At 33.3% G+C, this 24,548-nt stretch overlaps 1 protein-coding gene across 2 annotated transcripts in view; it reads left to right on the top strand.

Moving 5' to 3' along the window:
* Positions 1 to 24,548, top strand: part of BRINP3 (BMP/retinoic acid inducible neural specific 3) — a 394,969-nt gene that overhangs the window by 305,689 nt on the left and 64,732 nt on the right. For both annotated transcript variants that reach the window (XM_045535963.1, XM_045535964.1), the window contains one exon: positions 18,071 to 18,293. In XM_045535963.1, the coding sequence (XP_045391919.1) occupies positions 18,071 to 18,293 (223 nt within the window). The remainder of the gene's footprint in view (positions 1 to 18,070; positions 18,294 to 24,548) is intronic.

Here is a 24,548-nt window from a genome sequence, read left to right as displayed (position 1 = left end):
AGCAGAAAACAGTAAGGAGGGGCATGCTTGTAGCTGGGAGTCAGGCAGCACAAAGCCCATATATGGAACCTCAAAGTTTATACCCCTGTAATATTCTGAAATTAAAAAAAAAAAAAAGAAAACAGTAAAAATAAAGGTAAGTAAAATTGTCTTTCCTTTTCCTCTTGTGTTTTCTAAATTATGTTTAATGACCAAAGCAAAAAATTAATATAGTCTAATGTGATCCTCAATACATGATAGAATAGTTCTGTAACTTGACTTCGGTGGTAATCAATTTGTATACCCTTATGATAAAATGGCATAGAGCTATACACATACATTATAGCTATGTAAATTTCCCGGTTTTGGTATTGGGCTATATTGATGTAAAATGTGATCATTAGCAGAATCTGGATGAAAGGGACACAGGATTTTCTCTGTACTATTTTTGTAGCTTCTTGTGAATGTTTACTATTTTGGCATAAAATGTTAATGACAGGCAGGTTAACACTAAATAACCATGTTTTAAATGAAGTTTATCTAATACTTTAATAATATAGTCAATACACTGACTTCTAGAATTTTTGAAAAATCAATTGGAGTTAGATTTTTTTGGTACTATAATTTTGAGTAGTTAATTATAAAGGAATTTTATGTATTAATTCATTTAAACATTATAAATTTTTCTCAGTGATTACTATTATTACTTGTGAGAATATATAGCTTCCTTGGATTTCTTAATGTCCCTGTAAAAAGTCATAGTGTCCTAAAAACATGCCCATAAGTAATAGATTTATAGCATTCTCCTAACTTGGGAACTAATTGCTTTTATATGGAAGGACAATAAAACTTTTTTCATCACCCTACGAAGGCCAAATAGTTCCAGCTGGTCGTATGTTCTTCGCTTAAGCCCCAGTACCGGGTGGACTGGAGCGTCTATCTCCATAGATGCGCACATTTTGGACAAAGACTGTGAATTTGGATATACCACTAGGCTATGAAACTATAACGCAAAATGTGAGACAAATGCGGCTCTCTGGTTCTTGGAGAGATTTTATTCATATACCAAAGAGTTGAAGTTAGGATTCAGACCCATTAGCTTCCCAGGTGATCCTTCAGGTAGGGAGGGGGCAGCTACCTCTTTCCCCTTTGTAAACAAAAATTTCTTTTTTCCCAGTCCTTGATCAATGGGGTGTCAGGTTATTTGTGAAGAAAAAATGACATCGGCTCTCCTTATGCCCCCCAAGGTAAGGACTTGGGCAAAAGAGGGCTGACAAATTGTTTACTATGAGATTAAATAAGAAATCCATCTCTGAACCAGAACACCTCATGTGCTCATTAAGGATAAAATTAATAACAACGAATAGTACAAAGCCAACATTACTCCACCTTACATAATAGGAAACTGTGTCACAGAGAGGGTATATAACCTTCCCCAAGGTCACATGGTTTCTGGGTGACAGTGCAGAGACTGAAGCCTAAATGGTCTGTCTTCAGAGTCTATTCATTGCGTCACTATTATGTAATGGGAGAGGGGAAACAATGAATTTAACAAGATTACAAGCTAATGGTAGATAAAGTGTCCTCACTCTTTCTCACAGCAGATATATTTTCCTTGTGAGATGATGCAATTTATATGAAAAACAAATTTTATCTTGTTTTCATTGAAAGATTCCTTGGGGAATTTTTAATTAGATGAAAACTCGAGATTCTTTTTAATAATGTAAAATAAGTAAATAGAGCATTAATAATTACTGCTTTTTGTCAGAGATAGGGACTGGGTTGACAAAACGGTGTAGACCAACAGGAATATTAAAACCTAGATTGCCATAGCTGTTCAAAAGAGACCTGGGAATATCACATTTAGGATTACAAACAGTCTCTGGGGGTTCTCCATATAATTATGTTTTCTTTATTATTTTTTAAGAGTGTTAATTGCCTACTAGTAATTAACTTCCCAAGTGACTGTCAAGAAATGTAATCAATAGTTAGAGCAGAGGACCCAAGCTGTCATGGTTTCTGTGACCAATATCCTTTTCTCACCCCTGGCAAGGTGTTTCTGTTTTAATAAAATGAACAGGTGCAGATGTGCAAGATTTCTCCAGAAAGCCACTAGCTAAATCAGTTCATCTCATAGTCCTGAAATTAAAATGTAGCCAATCAGAACTTTGAATTATAATTGCCTCATTTTCAAACTTAAATACATTATGGGCCTCCTGCTAGTGCTGCACCTGGCAAATCTACTTATTAAAGTTATGAAGGGAAGAGTTTGCTGAGACATTTTAAATATTATGTTGACATTGTAATAAAAGAAAGGAGAAAGGTAGGCATGATCTAATTCTACTGATGTCTGTTCAGTTTGGTAGATACTGTTATCCCTGCAAAGCTGATAATCAAATTTCATTCATGGAAATATTTCAAATAATTTTGTACAAAATAAAACCTGCTGAATTTAAATATATTATCTCCCTTGTAGTTCTTCAATTTCTCTTGACTTTTTCCAATACTCAGATATTGTTTTGTCATTTAACTCAACCAATTTGTTTAATATTCCTTTTTTAGCAAGTCTGTTTCCTTTTCCTCTCTGTAAAGGATATGATTACCTGTACATTTAGAGATACTTATGTAAGTAATGGGTAGAGGCTGTAAGAAAGATGAAATTCAGCTTCTATCACTGTGCTGCCAAAACAATCATGTGTGTTCTTAGATGTGATTAATCTTCATCAGCGAGCAAGGAAGCTACTGAACCAGTATTCAGATTTTTGGCATCAATGTATTTACCTAATTCCTTAGATATTTTTCTTTACACTTCTAGATGTAAAAAATGACGATGTTGATATTTTATTGACAAAAATGTACACTTGGAAAGTGTGCGATTGCAACTAGCTTATACAAAAGACAATTTCATTGGATAAACATCTTTGAAATTCAGATGGTTATAAGACTAACAAAAATAAGAACATACACTAATATTCAGAAAGTAAAATAAACATGTTGATTGTGAGAAAACTTAAAAATTTAAATACAATGAATGTGGAGGGTCATATTGTGTGCCAAAGTATTACTGTAAGTAGTCACCTATGACATGCCATTGTTCTACAGCATTTAGGAATTACAGACCCACAGCATTACGTGCAAAAGCCTTGGGGAAAATGTGTTAAGAGATTTACAACATTTTGGCTTTTAGAATGATAATATGATACAAATACAATCGTCCCTGAGTTCCAGAGGTTTCAGGATTCCCTGATGATACCAAAATTCATGGATGCTTAAGTCTCTTGTATAAAATGATACCCTATTTGCATATAACCTATCCAAATCCTCCTATGTACCTTAAATCATCTCTAGATTACTTATAATACCTAATACAGTGCAAATGCTGTGTAAATAATTGTCATACTGTATTTTTTAGGGAATATTGACAAGAAAAACGTCTATACATTTTCAGGACAGATGCAGCCATCATTTATTTTTAAAATTTTTGATCTGTGGTTGATTAAATCAACTGAGGCAGAACCCATGGATAGGAAGGGCTGACTGCATATTATATAACGTTCTAATTTCTCTTCATGATGCATCATGAAAGATTTGTTCCCAAAGCAACTTAAGTAAAATCAGATTTGTCAAATTAATTAAAAATTCTTTTTCAGTGCATATAGCTTCTTGGGTTTTAATATTGTAAATATGGGATTGTAGAGTCTAGTACCAATACTTATTCTTTTTTTTCTTTTTTCCTTAATTTTGTGAGTAGTTTTGCCTTTTTAATTAAAATTATACATTGAAAAGCAACGAATTTTTTTATTGACTTTCAAAAATATTGCTTGACATTGAGTCCCATAATAATTACAAAGACACAAAGATTAAGTTATCTCTGGGTTTGTTATCACTACATAACCTTGTCTCTCCTGACTACTACAGAAATTATATACTAAAAGTGAGCACTTCTAGGACAAACAAACAAACAAATAAAATGATGATTTTGGTCTAGTGGTCAACTGGTGCTATAGCAAGAAAATACGTCAACTCGTTATCCTTTGTTAATACTGGCATCTGCAATTAGTTGCAAGGGAGGCCATTTGCCTCATGCAATTTTAGCTCTACAGGAAGAGGTTAAAAAGCAAAGCCCTTGTGGTTTGTGTTGATGGCTTATGGCTGTGTTTGATCGTGTGTTAAAGAAACCAATGATCTGTCTTTGGGACATGAAAGAGGCAAAGTCAGAAATTTCAGACTTCCAGAGAGCTAACTGCTTCTTGACCACAAGTATTGAAAGTAAGAATGAGAAAGTCTAAGGGGCACATGTTTTTGTGAAAGACCAAAATAAGGATGTGGTCTTCATTTAAAGTCTTGACAGCTTTAAGGTCATCAGTCCCTTTAAAACTAAGAGAAAAAAGCAAAGAAATGTAGCAGATCAGAGAACTCTCTCTGGAAAAGAACTGTGGGTGGGGTTACTAGTACAAGTCTATAAGGTAAAAGAACGTCCTCCTAGAAAGTAACACCATCACCTAATCAAGGAACACTCTCCAGTTCCAGGGTAAGGAGCTTTTATGGTGTCTGCCACAGACAGTTTGAGGATAGTTAAAAACTATCCTGGTTCTTTGTGCCTCCCATTTATGCCCTCTACAATTGATGATGTTTATTGTGGTTATTCTGGCCCTCCAACACCCCTGATATTGGGTATGGGAGGCAAATAACTCTCTCTCTTTTTTTTTTTTTTTAGAGTATAGACTTGCAGACCAGTGGGAGCTATATCTGAAATTGATTTACATAGTAACCTATATCTCTCAGCAAACGTTTCCTTTACACTTGATACGGCAATAGGATAGCTGAGTCATCTTTCCCAGGGAAGTACAGAGTATGTTCTATAAGTAGAACGAAGAGAAAAGAGATCTTTGATGATGAGCAGGACAGCTTGCAGAGACAATAATGCTCACCAAATATTCCATTTGCTCCCTTATTTTTCCTAGTTCTTTTGTAGTTAAGTGGTGTAATCTAAGTTCTGACAAATAAAGGGTAAGTGCAAATAAAGGGTGTTATTTATGGGCTGCGGCAGTAAAACAAAACAAAGCAAAACAAAAACTCACTTTCTTTTCTTCCCCTACTGGGAGAACCAGGAAGGCCTTATGTTCCAAGATGTGCAGTTAGAACATAGAGCTTGCATAATCCTAGGATCCTGCAGAGCCCAGCACTGATCCACTGAACTGTGTAGTGTGAGAAAGAAAGAAATTATTTTAAGCACCCAGGAATTTTTTTTATAGCAGCAAAATGTAGGGTCTCCTGTTGATTACAAGACACGTAACGGGTGTTAATAGATGATTGACTGATGGATAGATAGGTAGATAGATAGATAGACTGCAGACACAGATAGATACAGATGACCAGTAAATACATAGGTAGACATATTTCTGTTTGTTATGCTTTTCATATCCTATAAGAAGTGAAACTCATACAATGAAATGAAGAAAACTGTAATTTGTAACATATAATCATTTCTAAACCTTTCTTGAACAATTGCATTGACTGCAATTGTTTGTACAGAGAAGCAACATTTCTGGTTTAGGTTCAGTGTTCCTGTGGGTTCCAATATAAAAAGAATTTATCCTTGAAACTGAGAGTCTAGATTTTAGGATGAGTTAAGTAATGTATTATGAACAACTAAAATCCATTGCAACATAAAAATAAATGTATTTTCATTTTAGTTCTTTGTGTTTTGCCCCAGCGTATGAAAGATGGCAAGACTTTTTTTAAGTAATATATCTTTGGTAAATCACTATCATAATGTCTGCACGATAGTGAAGCATCGTTATACTGAACATTTATTTGGAAGCTTAAAATATTTGTTCTATTGTAGATCAATCCCTCTGATAACAATTTCACTAGCTTTGCAATTTTCTATTTCAATTTAATATTGCCTGTGGTGTTAGACCTGCTATTACTTTTATTGCTTAGATTACTATTGAAAATGTTGTTGTGAGAAAGGAGTAATATGGCCATGATTTTATTTATTAGATCTCTTTTTTGTACACAATGCCAGGACTCTACAAAAGCATCAGACTCTCATGCCATATGCCATATGGTGTCATGTGTATCATTTATGACTGGCTCTCAGAGTTCTCCATGAAGAACAGTAATGGTGATTTTCAGAGCAATGGTCAGAGCAGCTCACCTCTGCAGCAGACTGAATAAACATGATGCTCCAGTTTTGAAATTTGTCAGCATGGTTCATGGGGAAAAAATCAAATGATAACTATCATAGTTTTATTTCTCTGCCCTAAGAATTCCAAGACAATCTATGATGAAAAAGGGTGAGACTATTGAGAGGATGCAGCAGCTGGTAAACATATACTGACATACGATTTTGTCTTTATTATGATTAGGGGATTTGAGAAATTAAATGTTTGTCATTATATAAAAAAACTATACAGCTATTTTTTAAATTAGTTATATATTATATACCTTTGCTATGTAATACGCACACTTTGATCTTTGCTGAAATAAGACATATTTTTAAAGACCAGGCAGTGTAGGTATCAACTTTGATGTTGGAGAAAAGAGGTTACAACTCTGAAGCTAAGTTCCCTTGACTATAAAAGGGAATAAATAGAGCTGACCTACTTTTATTTATTTACATCATAGGGCTAATAAGGATGTTAATTGAAATAGCATGTGATTATCGTGTTATTCTTTGGAGCAGCAGTTCTCAAAGTATAGTCAAGAGAAATCTTCTGGTCCCTGAGATACTTTCAGGAGGTCATGAGATCAAGCCTCTTGTTATAATAATTTTGAGATATTATTTGCTTTCTTTTTCACTTTTATTTTCTTACGCATGTACAGAGATGTCTAAAAACTACATAGTGTGTGGTATTGCAAAACATTGAATGCAGAAACAGATATGAGAATCCAGGTATTTTTTTCATAAGACAGACATTAAAGAGGTTTGCAAAATGTGAAACAACCTTCTAACAATGTTTTTTTGTTTTGTAAAATATAGTTATTTTTATAAAAACGTGTTACTTATATGTAAATGGTTTATTATTATTTCACATGAAATAATAGATATTAAATTTAAAATGGTAAATACCTATAAAATACTTACAGAAATGAAAGCTCTTTAGGGTCCTTAATGATTCCTAAGAATGTAAGATAAGAACTTAGAGATAATAAGTTTGGGAACTCCTGCTTTAAAGACTTACATTCTCGCTTTTTCTTCCCTATCCTCAATGACAGCAATCTGTATATAACAGCAGTGAGGGGGTAATTCCAGTGTTGCTTCAAGGACTTGAGACGAGAGCCCAGGTCTTTCCCTTTCTCTTGACTTTTTCCTCAGGGTTACACTATGGCTGCTTCATTTTGGGGTCTGCATTTCACTTGAAAAGATGCAGAAAAGCCCAAAAGAGAAGAACAAAACCTAAATATGAAATGAAAAATTCTACCCACGCATAAGTCCTCCCCCCGCACACACATGCACAGACAGAGGTTGATGCTTCGGTGACATTGGCCAGAATGTTGTTACATGTCCACCAAAGGCTGCAAGTCATTTTATATCTGGACCCACTGCTTTACACAGATATAAAATCAATGTTCTGGCATTAATAATAAGAGGAGAATGGATGTGGTAGAAAACTAGCTGCAGCTGTATTACCTAGCTTGCTCATCAGAGCTTAGACACAAAAATAAAGCCACTGAAAATATTATGGGAACAAGGAGTTTAAATGGGAATTAGTGCTTATATGAGGAAAGACATGAGAAAAGAAGGAATGGAAAGGGATAGAAAGAGGACTAGATAAACATCCACAATCCGCTTAATCTCAAAGTCCTGGCACGGATGGAAAAGCAAGAGTCTACAGACAGGTCAAAGAGGTTGCATGCATCTGGCCACTGTCAAGTGAGACACCTTGGAGAGAGGTATTTGGAAGTTGCTGCTTCTGGGCACGCTGCCATTTCTGTGGAAGCAGCTGGATCTGCCTGTGGAAGCCACCATATGACTGCATTTTGGGGAGGACTGTGCTTGTCACATGTTAATCATCATGGTGATAGCTCCCACTTCATGTCTGTCCTCCACGATTCATGTGAGTTTCTGTCATTGAAAATCTCTAACCTAGACCTGTCCAAGGAAGGGGATTTGGGGGGAAATTCTCGGCTTTAGACTGGTGACAATGGTGCCAAGTTCATAATAAACAAGTTAGCACAACTGCCAACTGTTTGTAAAGTGTAAATGCCACAGTCCGAGATGTTTTAATTTGGAATAAACAGACTAAGCCATGACCAGTTAGAAACATCACTTATTGTTTTCCTCAAAAAAGTTAACTTTTTAACAAATTCAAGTATTAACAATATTACAAAAGGTGTACCAGAGGAATATGGCACATGGCATATTTGGTTAATTCAATCCAGAGTAAAAAATCTTTAACAGCTAAGAAATAATGAATAATCACTTGTAATCATGGCTTGATAAAAAGAGAGAGCACACCATCTCTTAATTGTAACATAAAAGCCAATATTTAAATATTTAAGGAAGAAATTAACTCACATATAAGGACTTTAGCCATTTGTCACCCCGACATTAACTTAGTCTTATTGAAAATTTTATCATATTGCTTTTATTTTTCTTCTAGTAGGCACTTCCATTATATGAAAAACTGCTATGAGAAAAGGAAGAAAAAAAATTATAAAGCAGATTTCAACTTAATATCATGGGGCAAAATAACTGCCTGGCTCCCCATTCTGCCTAGAAATGTGTAGAGACACTCAGTTTGGCCGGTGGGGAGAGCCTCCTTGTCTAGACGTGGTTTCCTTGTTTCCATGTAGGACTTGGGCTGCTTTCTACTCTCAGAGATTTCACTATTTGAAAGGTGTATCCACTCTTGATTAAAGTTTGATTTTCCAAAGTTCTGAAATAATTTGTTAGGGTTCTATCAAATGACCAAGGACTCAGGTAATTTCTTTATAGTGTGATGAGAGTCTTAACTATACTTGGAACTATCCTTGCAATAAACCATATCGGAATAGCATAAGATAATTTCTTTTATACTTATTCTTAGTTTAATTATAAATGTATCAATATAACATTAAAACACTGATGATTTTATTTATATAATTTTAAAAATTGTCCTGTTTGGAAATATTTCCTAACAGTTAAATACCATGTGAATTAGTATTATTTCAATAATTATTGTATATTTTTATTTGATGTATGTGACACTTAAGATGACAATATAGTATGAAATACAATTTATGGGTGAAGGTTCTTAGTTTAAGTACTAATTCAGCTTTTCTGTAGATATATGTTTATAGGGAAATCACTAAACTTCTTTGGACGCCATTTTCATTAACTGTCAACAAGGAATAAAGACTGCTGCAAAAATTGACAGCTGGCCTACAAGGGGAGAGTGGTGTTTTCCCTGTTTAAGAGAAAGGGTATTTCCTTGAGTATTACTTGCTATTTAAAGTGTACACGTATTTTTCCCCATCCTATCTCCATTGGATTTCAATCAAACATACCGTAGACTATTTAGTAAAAGCAACCAAGCCAGCAAACAAATAAACAAATAAAATAAAATAAAAACTGCAACATACTTGCACACCTATGCCAGTTACATTATGTCCAATAAAGGAATGAGGACCCATTGTAGACATCAGGTCGACCCCACCAATCCCTCCAGCCAGAGGGAAAATTCTTTGTCTGTGGAGGGACATTGAGTTTTTCAAGCCATCTGACTTCTTGCCACCATCACCCTAGCCCTGGCTTCCTTGTCTGCTAGTGGGTAAATAGTTTCAAATGAGTTTGATCTTGTAGGCAAATATTGCTTGTGTGTTCAGAAGCTTTTCTGTAGACATTTCTTAGGAGGCGTCACACCTGGAGACATTTACTCAACATGTCTAAGTCATGGTTATAATTTCAATACAGTGGACATGACAGAAATGACTACAGTGTAGAATTAAGAGAGTTGAGGCCTAGAAGAAATCTTAATAATTAAAAGATACTGAATGAAAATTTTGCTCATGCAATCATGAATATGTGCTTCTAGTTTTGCTTATAACCAATGATTGCATACTATTGCAGGATATTTTGTTTAATAATTTGTCAGTCTGAAATTAACATGTCATAATTTCACAACCTGAACTCTATCTGCCATTTGCTCATCCGTTATGCTGAGAAATTTATCTGTGTTTTTACTTTGCAGTTTTGCTTTCAACCCAAATTCCCTTTTCCAAAGCAGTACTAAGGTTTAGAACTATAATACACATCTTAATTCAACTTTATTTTCCCACGTGGATCACTTGTGGCTCCATGTTTTATATGACCATTTTCAAGCTCTACTTTTCTACATGAAATATTCTGTATCTGTTTATATTCAGCTTCAACCATTTCTTTCTGAATCTTGACAATTTAGTTAAGCCATTTAAGAAATATATGCTTAATTCATAGTATGTGTAATATGCTGTCTTAGGCTTTTGGAAAGAGAAAATACAAAGGAAAATAAAACATATCCCTGACCCTCATGAAATAGAAAATTTTCTTTCCTTTTATATTTCCTTGAGTCTACTATATTCCTCATTTTTCTCTCATAGTTAGATCTATGTGATGATCCTGTAATTCAAATTAGTTTCACACCACATCTCAACAAAACCAGCTTGGCCTAGTAGTGCATGGTTATTACGAGACTGGATGCAATAATGTTTATGAAAAGTCTACCAAACAAAAGCACTGCTTAAACATAGGGAAGAATAATTTTATTTTCCTTTCAACTCTAGAATAATTTATGCTTATTAAGTAGGAACCACGCTTTTTTCAGACTTGGTTTGTTCTGGGCTCTGATTAATAACAGTGTCACTTTGAACAGTTTGCTGAACCTTTCTTAGGGAAAATTTCTCATCAGCAAAATGTAGATTATGATGGTACCCATATCCTAGGACTGTTATAAGAATTAAATGAGATGATCCACGTAAAGTGCTCAGCACAGCACATACAGAAACACTGAAATAATTGTCAAAAGAAAAATAATAGCTAACAGCTATTTGTCACTAATTATGTAAAAACATTTTATTATGTTTTCATAGTAATTATCTAATTTCATCTACACATAAATCCTATGAGGGAAGTACCATTATCATAGCCACGATAATAATTATTACCATAGTTTTAACACTTAACTAACACAGTGATTGGCACACAGTAGCCACGCAATAAATATTTGTTAAACTCTTGTTGAATTACAGACTATAATTACCCTTGAGGCCTCTATTAGCTGTATCAGTCAGCATTCTTGCAAGAATAGAATCTGAGTACAGCAGAAAAAGAATTTATTTAAAGACACTGGATTGGATAGTTGACAGAATCAGCATGAGGACTGGAGATGCTGGCTCAGAGGCTATGTCAGGAGCAATCCTGAAATCACATAGCAGGGACAATCTCTTGAGGACATCGAGGAGCGTAAGAATTGTGGCTGGCACACCTGCCACCCCAATAAAGATCATGAAAGTCATCGTTATCAATAATGTCACCAGAGAATTCATTTGATACAATTTCCAAGATTTGTACATCCATCTTATTAAGGGGAGATGAAGAAGTAGTTACTTGTTCTTCATTTTGAAGGGGATGAAGGGGACATCCAAATGTGCACAGGATCACAGAACTGTCGGAATACATAAGATTTGTTGTCAGTCCTCATGCGCAGCTGAAATGTGGGCCAGCAGCTGGAATACCTACTACTTGTGTTTTCCACATTTTTTAGTATCATCTCATTAACAAAATATGTCCCATGGCGTGGTGAAGTAAATTGTTGTACAGAGGCTGAGAAATTATTTAACCCTGGAATAAGGGTATGTTTAACTCTTGTAACTGACATATAAAAGAAAATAGTCCCTGGTTTTGCCTGTTTACAATGACACAAAAAAAAATGTGCACCAGAGAAGAAGCTTTATTCCTTGTGCCAAGAGTCATGCCCCTAGGAAAGCTACCACGTCAGGAATAGCAGTTTTAATTAGAGTTATTTTATGTTTAGTCTCTAGCCAACATGTAGAATTAACAGGAAATGGAATATGAATAGGATCCTCACAATGTTCAAGAGTTGAATTGATCTCTAATTCTTGCAAATTGTGTCAAGCATAAAAAAAACAAGAAATATGACTTGGGATTTAGACTTTTAGTCATAAGGGAAAGCTTCACTTTATCTTTTTACCTTAATAGATCTTACTCCATAATAAGTTATGGAGCCAATATTTTTCTACTCTGATATTTTAAACGGAGAATGGTGAAATAAATATGAAATGGATTATGGTCCTACCTGGACCTAATTTGAAGAGGATACAGGGAGAACCAAATTTACTACCTTATTTTTATAAGGCCACACTGTGATGGATGGAATATTTTAACATTTCAGGGCCCCAGAAATTAGCATTAACTAAACATTCAAGGGGCAGATTTGCCCAATTTAAATTGTGATCCAGGAGTTCTGAGTCTTTGAAATGATTCAGGACTGAGAATTTGATCATAAAGCTTTCTTCTTCTCATTATGACTCAGTCAGATCTTTGTTATGAGAACTATGCCTTTTTTTAAAATTATATAAATTAGATAGGACCTCTAGGCACTGGTTTTCTATTTATGTCCCTAGGGACCTAAAATCTCTACAGGTTAGACCTTTCTACGTAGGTCTAACTGGACCCGTTGTGTATAATTTATGTCTACCGTCTGTGCCTCTGGTGGCTCCTAACTGCCACTAGGCCTCAGTCACAGGAGGTAATTATATCTTCATTGAAATCAGACAGCTTATCTGATTCCACACATATTTCCACCTTCCTGCTGTCCCCAGCCTGCAGAAAACAGCCAGTACAGTGCTCGCTCATCAGAGAGGCTGATATTCTTTTCACCAATGCATGTAATACTGTTTCCTTTGATAAAAATTAGCAAATTCTTAATAGTTTATTGGAAAATTAGCCTTCCCTTAGAATTATTTTTAATAAGCTCCCCTGGGCCATATGGGTGATGGAACTGAGGCGTGATAAACATTGGATTCCCAATGATGGGCATCCTTCGATTAGGATCATTGCAATGTCTGAAGCCAAGACAAAGTCCATCACACAGGGCAGAGGTGTTGCATTGGAGGGGCAGGAAAGAATTCATGCTTTGGATCACTTTGTGTCAGTTTCAGTCCTCCCATATATCTACTTTGAGTTCCCAGGTTCCCATGCCTTCCCAATCAGTTTTATTTCTCTAACTCTAATGTGACATACCTGGTAGAAATTTAAATTTAATCTTGGGACCAAAGTTTATTTTGAAGCTCTACAGCTGTAAGAGATAAAAGATTGCTTTAGCGCAGTCTTTGAAAGTCTCTAACATTCATTCTGAGCTTTGGAAGAAAGTGCAGAAATTTGACCTCTTTAAGCAAGCCATCTCTGTTAGTAGTAACCAACTCACCCCCAGTCTTTGAATTTTTCATGCTTTTCATTCAATTCTACATAGGCACGTTGTCTCAAATGCCATTCCTGCAACAAGCACTTCATTCTACATGAGCACATGTGCAAGTTCTGTTGTCAAAGTTTCAACCTTAATAGTGGATGGATTTATAAAGCCTTTTTCCCCAGTCTAGGAAACCAACCACATACTCCCTCAATTGTCTTTGGAAGGTTTTGTCAAACCACTGCTGATACCTATACTCCTTTAAGTCCAGATCCTTGACTGCAAGCAAGAAAAACAGGCTGTAGATAACTTAACCTGTTAAAAAATTCATTAAAGGATGTTGGGTAGCATAAAAAATCACCAAGAAGAGGAGAGAAACATACTCTTGTGCTACATGCTAAGGAAACAGTCCAAAATTTTACATACGACGTATTTATTGAGGTCATCGCTAGTAACTGCAGTGAATGCCAGATTGAACTAAACACTTCATTACATGTTGTAACCATTACCTCCTGAGGAAATTTCTCTAGGCTTTGCATTAACAGCTTAAGATCCAAATCAGGGTGGGTATACCCAATTTCTATAGATTAAACGATGCATCCATTCTGTAACTACAAGGGCTCTGGCAGGGGGCAGACCTAGCTTTTCCAGCTTCTATACTTAAAGACAAAGCTTTGGGTAACTGACCAAACATTTGGATGGGGTCATAAACAGGACAACACAATGAAGGATATATTACTCTAATTAGCTTAATGTATTCAAATATTTCAATATTTGAATAGAGAAATATAATGCATCTTTCAGAGAAAAATAAAATAGTCAGAAAGAAGCACAATGTATTTCTAAGCAGTTACAAAGGAATTACAATCTGCTTCTGATTTATGTTCTTGTACAACCATCACTTTGTAGCCCATAAAATTGACCAGTGCACAAGCTATTGAACAGGCTTGCCATTTACTTTATATGCATTATAGTATTTTGTCAATTTCAGTATTAACTCTGTACCCATGGCTGGTAGAATGGTTTGAACGGACTGACGTTGATATGCGGTCACTCAAAATCATATGGGTGATTTACTATAGAAGATGGGAAAATTCTAAACAGACAAATCATAATAGTCCCTCTACTGAATTTATTAATATATTTCCCTTTGTAATATTCTTCGCTTCATGTAAATTAGTTATTTTAAGAAGACTGTGACTGACTATAACTTCCTCTCAACATAGATGATGTTTATTACCATTATTATTCTTGTTATTTTTGTTATTTTGTTTCTCTGTAGTCAATGCTGTGCAAAAGTACTCAAATGATACATACTTAACAAACATATTTCTAGAATAATATCTCTCTAATAACTTAGGTATTAAATTTAGTTTTTCTGAGTGATTTTAACACTACATTGATTTATTTTCTCTTACGAATTTATTTATACTTCCCAAAATATGGCTAGTCATTTATTTCCCATATTAAAAGGAAATTACTGTAAGATAAAATGTTATCTGCCATCTCTAATTATTGTACTTTCTCTTTTCAGTTATGTAGATTATTTATATAAAAATTCTAATGTGTCATTCAAATTTCATTTCTGTATTCTATAAACATAAATTTTACTAATTTCCAAAAATAAAAGAAAAATATCCACAAGAATATTTCTGGGAATTCTATTGACTTCTAAGTAGAATGAATTTCAGATACTGAAGATGTTATTTTAGGGTTTGAAAATATTGCATGTCATTAGTCATTTTTAAAAATATGATGAAAGGTTTATCCATACTTGCTGTCATAGACTGAAACATCTGTATGTTCTGTGCACAACAGGTGTTCAATAAATGTTTTGGGTGACTGTCAGCGGTGATTCCTAATGATTTCATAATGAAGTAATTATTCAAGTGTCATGCTAAAACTCTATTTCTTAGAAATTACATAGTGGCAATTTTCAGCTGACATACACCATTATATACACTTTGGTAAAATAAATAAATTCTATTTTAAAATATTCCTTAACTTGAATAATATATACAAATTTAGATCATTTCCAAGTATTATTATAACAAACAATGAACATAAAAAATGTATACCCATGACACAATAAATGCCTATCAACAGTGTTCAAGTAAAAGATGACAATGAAATGAATGATGGATTTTCAAAGTAGTGGCATCTGCTCTGTGAATAATCCAAGAAATGCTTTCCAATTGCTATGCACCAACTCTTTATTCAAAAGAGGGAATTTCTCAAAAGAGACATATGGGACCAAACAAAATATAGGGTAGTGTCAAATTGAAATTTTGAAACATGTCTATTATTTATACTCTGCTTACTTAAAAAATGATTTGAAGCATATCAAATAGATATGCCCTCTAAAATCTTTCTTATAAAAAAGTCCTTCCTTTTGTTATGTTTTTCCCTCTAATTCAGGCAAAAGTCTGTACCTTCAATGTACAAAAGATGCTTGGATTCTGTATTTATGCACTCTATAAGAAATAAACTTAATATTCATGAATATAATATGTTGTTAAAAGTTGACTTTCCCAGCACTGATGAAAATAGTTTGGATCTGAACATTTAGATAGCCCTAATATAAGAAATGAATGTAAATTCATTGATCTAAATATGTGCATGTATTAATGTGGTTCACTTTATCCAGTGTCAATGGCATATTTTAAGAAATGTTAACAATAATTTGTTCATTTTAAAATACTACGACAGTGACAATGCCTACATATAATGAACAAGTATTGCTGCACCTTGTCCAAATTCAGATGAATGATAACCTAATAGCTGTAACTGGACTTTTGAAAACAACTATTTTTAAGCTTGATATTTAAACCTAAATAAATGGGCATCTAAAAACAACCATTTGTAACATCATAGATTTTAAAGTTAAATAAGATTATCAACATCTAGTACTTTCTATATTATTTACATAGGACAAAATTAAGGTACAGAGAAGCAGAAGTTTATTGTGTGTCATATAACATTTTTACAGGTAGAATAGCAACTAAAACATGGTTTGTCTGACTTTCCAAATAATATTGTTTTAGCCATTGAAAACATTTTCCAAATCTGGCGGTGTGTGGATGTGTACATTGGGGGGAAACACGACCATAGAAATGAGTGCTTGATATTCTTAACAAAATAGATCCTCCAAAGAAGTATTAAAATCAATGCAAAGTTTATGTTTTGAGTTCCTATTTATAATAGCTACTTCAAAAGAAAGAGGGAGTTGTGGTAAAGCTCAACCATCGTTTTTGAAATTTCCTTTTTACTGTAATAAAATATATATAACAAAATATGCCGTTTTAATCAATTTTAAGTCTACAACTCAGTGGCATTAATTAAATTCACAATATTATGCAACTATCACTACTATCTTTTTTCTGAAAAGTTTTCCTCACCCAGAGCAGAAATTCTGTAACCATTATGTAATAACTCCCCGTTTCCTCTTCATCCAGCCCCTGGTAAATTCTAATATGCTTTTTGTCTCTATCAATTTAACTAGTCTTGATGTTTCATATAAATGAAATCATATGGTATTTGTCCTGTTTTGTCTGACTTATTTCACCGAGTATAATATTTTCAAAGTTTATGTTGTACCATGTATCAGAATTTTATTCATTTTTATGGCTAAATAGTATTCTATTGTAAGTATATACCACATTTTATATAGCTATTCATTTGTTAATGGACAGTTTGGTTATTTTCTCCTTTTTTAATTTTTAATTTATTTCCTATATTAGGATTTAAATGTCATCTCTTTGCGTTTTTAGTGGTTTCTCCAGTAATTACAATATGCATCTTTAAGATATCACAATCTACTTAGTGTTAACACTGTACTACCTTAATAAATGTAAAATATAAAATCTTTGCTACAAAACAGTTCCATTTATCTTTTGACTAATGTCTCAACTATCTTTGTGTTTAGACAATTAATAGATCTATTAATTAAATAGATAATAGATAATAATTAAATGATTATTTATTTTCATATAACATCAACTTTTAGTCCTACTGATGGTTAACCAGACATTTGAAAAGAAGGCATAATTATTGACAAAAAAATAAAAGCCAATATTGTAGCTTTAAATTATTTTTATTTTTTTCTCTTTAGCATGCTTTTATGTTTTAATCTATTACGTCATAAAATACTGGATATGGTCAGTTATGGGATATAATCAGAGTGTATAGTTGAATATTATAATTTTCTATTTCAAAAGCTTTCTCCTTCCATCAAAAATTAATAAAATCATTTAGAAATAAATTTATATATTTTCTATTCTGAGTTAATGAAAACTTCTGAAAAGATTTCTTAATATATAAAATTTGGAGAGGATTATTAATACTAATGCCAAAAATGAAAGCCAAATTAATGACCCCTGTGTGTTGGAGAAAGTTCACTGAAATAACATCAAAGGAGAACACAGAAAAATTAAATTGAACTTAAACTTCCTGCCCAAAGTATTCGCTTTAGCAAAAATCATTTAATTATTTTCTTTCATGAAAGTTCCATTTTAAGGGAAACAAAAGAGAAAACAATCCTAAAGAATCTAAATTTCCCATCTTCTATTAATTGACTACTCACAAACAATGCATTGTATTTATTTGTTTTTAATATTAACATATTAAATGTGTTTGGGAGAAAAGGGAAAATAATTATTTTATGATTAAAGTGTTGAATTTTAACATTTTTTCAGATGAATTCAAGTTCTTTATGAAAAGGCTACCTATGAATTATTTCCTCAACACATCTACTATAATGCATTTGTGGACAATGGATTCTAATTTTCAGCGCCGTTATGAACAACTGGAGATCAGCATGAAGCAACTTTTCCTAAAGGCGCAGAAAATTGTACACAAACTCTTTAGCCTTAGCAAGAGGTGTCATAAACAACCCCTCATCAGCCTGCCAAGACAAAGGTAAGACATTGTGACAATATAGGTAACTGAGGATATTGTTTGGACAGTGAATTCCATTTATTTTTCTGAATGTAGATGTGATAACATACTTAACCCAGCATTAGATATATTATTAGATATAATTTGAAAACAGTATATTCTCTTAAGTATAAAATAATAAATTGTAGTTATTTTCCAAAGTAATAGTATAATTGGAAACAGATATACTAAGACTTCTTTTGTTTTCTTTCTTTTATTATCAGAATCAAGAAATCATTCTAACTTGTTACATGTTATAGTCAACAAATAATTGTATTACAGTGAAGGAAAAACCATAAAGCCCTAAAGTTAAATTGTAACCATAGAAAGTAACTAAGAGGACAAAGTGAAATTCCTCAATATGTAATTTTCAAATAAAACAACTCATGATTTATTTTTCTATGACCAGTGTTTAGAAAACCATAAACTTCATTCTACATGAACCTCTGAAAATTACTACTGTCAAAGTTTCTAACATTTAATATGAATGATGATAGACTATTAAAATATTTGTATCTTAACTGATTTGGGCAAGCAATTTTTAAATTCTCTACTTTAGGATGAACTGACCAGGCAGTGCAATAAAAAGCTGCATTTATCTATTTGAGGTCTGGTTATAAAACACATCAAAATGGAAAGCTATAGGAAGATACAAGACACTGTCACAAAAAATATACATTTGTATCAGTATCTCTGTTATAAAATGCTTGAATTTTTGACTCAATGCTTAAATATAATAATTAAGAAAAAAAATCTATAATTATACATTTCTTTCAATGAGAGAAAAAAATCTGAAAGTTGATACAGTTTTTAAAAATTTCATTTAAAAATAACATATTGACTTTCTTTTGCACAATTCATTGCTTTTTAGTATATTAAAAATTTGTGCAACCATTAGCACTAAGTTGAGGACATTTTTATTACGCAAAAAAAAAAAAAACAACTAAGTACCAATTAGCAGTCACTCTTCATAATCTCACACCCATTCCAAGGTTATTTATCTCTATAGATTTGTCTAATATACTATTTGTCTCTATATATTTACCTATTCTGGACAGTTCATATAAATGGGATCATACAATATGTGGTCTTTTATGGCTGAGTTCTTTCACTTAGCAGAGTGCTTTCAGCTTCATCCATGTTGTAGCATCAGTAGTATGGGTGTACCAGGGTATTTATACCCCATTTTGTCTATCCATTTTTCATTTGGTGGACTTTTAGGTTGTTCCACTTTTAAGGATTATGAATAATGCTTCTATGAACATTGACGTACACTTTTTTATACATATATATGCTTTCAGTTCTCTTGGGTGTATACTAAAGTGGGGAATTGCTGAGCCTTAACATAACTCTATATTTAACATTTTTTTAAAATTTCAGAAAATAACATGGGTACAACCATTTTGATTACATGAATAGCTTTTGCACAGTTTGAGTCAAAGTTAAAAGTGTGCCCATCACCTATGTAGTATGCATTGTACCCATTAGGTGTGAATTTACCCATCCCTTCTCCCCCACCTGCTTCATTTTCATTGAATTTTACTACCACATATGCACATGAGTGTTGATCTGTAAGTTTCAATTTAGTAGTGAGTATATATGGTTTTTGTTATTCTGTTTTCGTGACATTTCACTTAAAAGAATGGTCTCCATTTACAGCCAGGTCGTTACAAAAGGTATAAGTTAATCATTTTTTTTTATGGCTAAGCAATACTCCATGGCATACATATACCACATTTTATTGATCCACTCCTGTATTGATGGGCATTTGGGTCCACATCATTGCAATTGTGAATTGTGCTGCTATAAACATTTGAGTGCAAGTGTCTTTTTAATAAAGTGTTTTTATTTTTTTTTCCATTGGGTAAATACCCAGTAGTGGGATTGCTAGATAAAATGGTAGGTCTACTCTTGAGATCCTTGAGCTATCTCCATATTATTTTGATAGAGTTTATACTAATTTGCAGTCCTGCCTACAGTGTATGAGTTTTCCATTCTTTTGGCATCTACACCAGAATCTGTTGTTTTGGGATTTTTTGATAACAGCCATTCTCACTGGAGTTAGGTGATATCTCACTGTGGTTTTGATTTGTATTTCCCTGATGATTAGAGACAGTGAAAATTTTTTCATGTGCTTATTGGCCATTAGTCTATCTTCTTTTGAAAAGCTTCTGTTTATGTCTTTTACAGACTTTTAATGGGATGGTTTGATGTTTTCTTGCTGATTCGTTTGAGCTCTTTGTAGATTCCGATTATTAGCCATTTATCAAATATATAGCATGCAAATATTTCTTTCCATTCTGTAGCTTGCCTATTTGCTGTATTGACTGTTTCCTTGGCTGAGAAGAAGCTTTTTAATTTGATCAAGTCTCATTTATTTATTTTCATTGTTGCTGTGATTGCCTTTGGGATCTTCTTCATAAAAATCTCTATGCACATAAACTTGGAAATGTTGAGAAAATGGACAAACTCTTGGCAACACACAACCTCCGTAGGCTCAATTAGGAAGAAATAGAACTCCTGAACATACCAATAACAAATTTGAAGCAGCAATAAAAAATCTCCCAAGAAAAAAAAAAGATCTGGACCAGATGGTTCCCCACCCAAATATTATCAGACCTACAAAGACGAGCTGGTACCTATAGTACAGAAATTATTTCATAACATAGAGAAAGAAGGAATCCTCCCCAACTCATTCTATGAAGTCAATATCATCCTGATACCAAAGCCAGGAAAGGACACAACAAAAGAAGAAAGCTACAAACCAATACCCTTTCCTTATACATATAGATGCAAAAATTCTCAATAAACTCCTAGCAAACCAAATTCAACTGCTCATCAAAAAATTAATCCACCATGATAAAGTGAGCTTCATCTCAGTGATGCAAGGATGGTTTAATATACACAAATCTATAAATGTGATTCACTGCATAAATAGAAGTAAAAACAAAGACCATATGATCCTCTCAATAGATGCAGAAAAAGCATTTGACAAAATTCAGCACCATTTTATAATAAGAACTCTTAACAAAATAAGCTTAGATGGAACATACCTCAACATTATAAGGACCATATAGACAAACCCACAGCCAACATCATACTGAACAGGGAAAAACTGAAAGCATTTGCATTTAGAACTGGAACCAGAGAAGGTTGCCCACTGTCACCAGTTCTGTTCAACATAGTGCTGGAAATCCTAGCCAGAGCAATCAGGCAAGAGGATGATATCAAGGGTATCCAAATGGGGAAAGAAGAGGTCAAGCTGTCTCCCTGTGTTGATGATATGATCGTATATCTAGAAAACACCAAGGATTCTGCCAGGAGATTCCTTGAATTGATAAATAAATTCAGCAAAGTCTCAGGTTATATAATCAATGTACACAAATCAGTAGCATTCCTAAATGCCAACAACACTCAAGCTGAGAATCAAATCAAAGACTCAATACCTTTCACAATAGCAACAAAGAAAATAAAAATACCTAGGGATATATTAAACTAAAGAGGTAAAAGACCTCTACAGGGAGAGCTACGAAACACTGAGGAAGGAAATTGCAGAGGATTTAAACAGATGGAAACATATCCCATACTCACAGATCTGCAGAATAAACAATGTTAAAATGTCTATAGTACTACAAGTGATATACAGATTCAATGCAATCCCCTTAAATTATGAATGTCATTTTTTTTAGATCTAGAAAAACTAATTCTATACTTCATATGGAACCAGCAAAGACTCCCAAATAGCCAAAGCAACCTTAATCAAAAAGAACAAATCTGTAGGCATCACTTTACCAGGCTTTAAGCTATACTATGAAGCTATAATAACCAAAACAGCATGGTACTAGCACAGGAACAGAGACCTAGACCAATGGATCAGAATGGAGAACCCAGATATAAAACCATCATCATATTGCCCTCTGATCTTTGACAAAGCAGACAAAAACATACACTGGGGAAAAGAATCCTTAATCAAAAAATGGTGCTGGGAAAATTAGGTAGTCACATGTAGAAGACTGAAACAGGATCTGTACCTCTTGCCACTCAAAAAAATTAATTCTCCATGGATAACAGACTTAAACGTAAGGCATGAAACTATACGAATTCTAGTAAAGGTCAGGAAAACTCTTATAGGTATTGGCCTAGGCAAAGAATGTACTTAACATTTTGAGAAGTTGCCAAACTGTTTTCCAAAGTGGCTACGTCATGTTATATTTCTGCACATTCTGCAGGACAGCTCTAATCACTCCACATCCTAACAGTTTTTATTTTCTGTCCTTTTAATCAGAGCCATTTAAGTGGGTAGCAAGTGGTATCTTGTGGTCAGGATTTAAATATCCCTAAGGACGAGTCATACTGAACATCTTTTCATGTGCTTATTGTCCATTGTATATATATTTTTTGACAAATTTCTCTTCAAATCCTTCATACATTTAATTTCTCAAACATTATTATTGAGTTTTAACTGTACTTTATATATTCTGAATATATATGATATATAGATATTTATCCTTCCATTCTCTATTGTGTCTTTTCACTTTTCTAATTAATCTCTCTCTCTCTCTCTCTCTCTCTCTCTCTCATCAGACTTGGTAAAAGTTTGCTAATTTTCTTGGTATTTTCAAAGAACTAACTTACAGTTTTCTTGATATTCTTTATTATTTTTCTCTTATTTCATTTTTCCATTCTATTTATTATTTCCTTTCTGTTTACTGTGTATTTTCTTTCCCTAGTTTCCTAGTTTCTTAAAGTGAAAAGTTAGGTTATTAATTTGAGAACTTTTGTCTTTTTTAATATAGGCATTCACTTCAATAGATTTTCCTCTAAACACTGCTATAAGTTTTATTACATGATACATCTCTTAAGTTTTCTTTTTCCCTCCACAAATGAGATATTTTAGTATGTCTTTCCCCATACTCCAAGGGAACATTCCCTAATAGGAAATTGTGGCTGAATAAAGATCCTGTTATTTGATTATAATGAACTTTATGCTTTATGTGTGTAGGTTAAAAACAGTTTGAGAACCACTAAAATAGATGAGTCTACCCAAAATAGGACATGCAAGAAGATGAGATAGATTAGAAGGCAAATTTATGAGACTGGTTATAAACATGTTGACTTTAGGTTCTGTTTACAAGTTACAAACAAAGCTGAATATACATTTCTTAAGCTCAGGAAAGATTTAGACAAGTGGATGGCAATCATTAGTACACAAGAATCCATATCTGAATACAGTAGACCCTGGAGCAACACTGGTTTGAAGTGCATGGGTCCACTTACACCCAATTTTTTTTCAATAACTATAAAAAAATTGGCCCTCTGAATGTGCAGGTTCTGTATCTAAATACAGATGGAAAATACAGTATTCCCAGGATGCAAAACCCTCACATGAGGAGGGCTGGTTTCACAGGGATGACTGCAGGTCTTGAAAATGTGAGCAGGGATTTTGGTACCTGCGGGATTCCATGGAACAAATGCACAAAGACATGAAAAATGTGTAGACAGAATCTGCAAATATATGTAAGGGCTGAGTGGAGAAACAGAAATGAGCAGATAGTCGGGTACAATATATCATAGAATCCACATTAATTTCTAGTAAAAATAAATTACAAATTGAACATACAAATATGCTATAAAAGTGAAATATTTGTAAGGAAAATATGGGAAATGGAAACCTAATTAAGATTGGGTGTGTAGAAAATAAATGAGTAGAATAAAACAAAGATGTATTATTTGGAGCAGAATTCAATATAGTATAGATAAATCTTTGTTTTCCAAAACTTCTAAACCAAATAAATCAAAGATTGCCACAGGCTTTTCTTGACTTTCTTTTTTTAATTTAGCATGATTCCTGTGTTGGCTATTACTCATCACATATACAGAAACAATGCAGACTTCTTGCTAGATGAAATATTTTATTGAATTTGGATTTTTTTCCAATCACCATTTTTCTTTTACTACCAATGTAATATTTTGTTTCTATTTTGATTGTATTTTCTCATTTTAATAAACTAATATAACATGACATTAGGAAAACAAAATATATGTACTACAGTCTGTTATTAGGGTTGATTGGAGAAAGGAGGTTGGATATTTGTAAGATATGTTTTTTCAAAATTTTTGAAAGACGAAGTAGATAAGCAATACCAGTTATACAATTCCATTGATAATTCTCTTCTTTTCTTACCTTTGTGGAATTTTTCTCAATCTTTCTCTTGAAATTTCCTCAATTTAAGAACA

The sequence above is a fragment of the Lemur catta genome, chromosome 23 (assembly GCF_020740605.2).
Source record: "Lemur catta isolate mLemCat1 chromosome 23, mLemCat1.pri, whole genome shotgun sequence".
NCBI classification, from domain to species: domain Eukaryota; kingdom Metazoa; phylum Chordata; class Mammalia; order Primates; family Lemuridae; genus Lemur; species Lemur catta.
The sequence above is the reverse complement of the archived record's forward strand: the minus strand, read 5'-3'. Positions and strand labels throughout refer to the sequence as shown.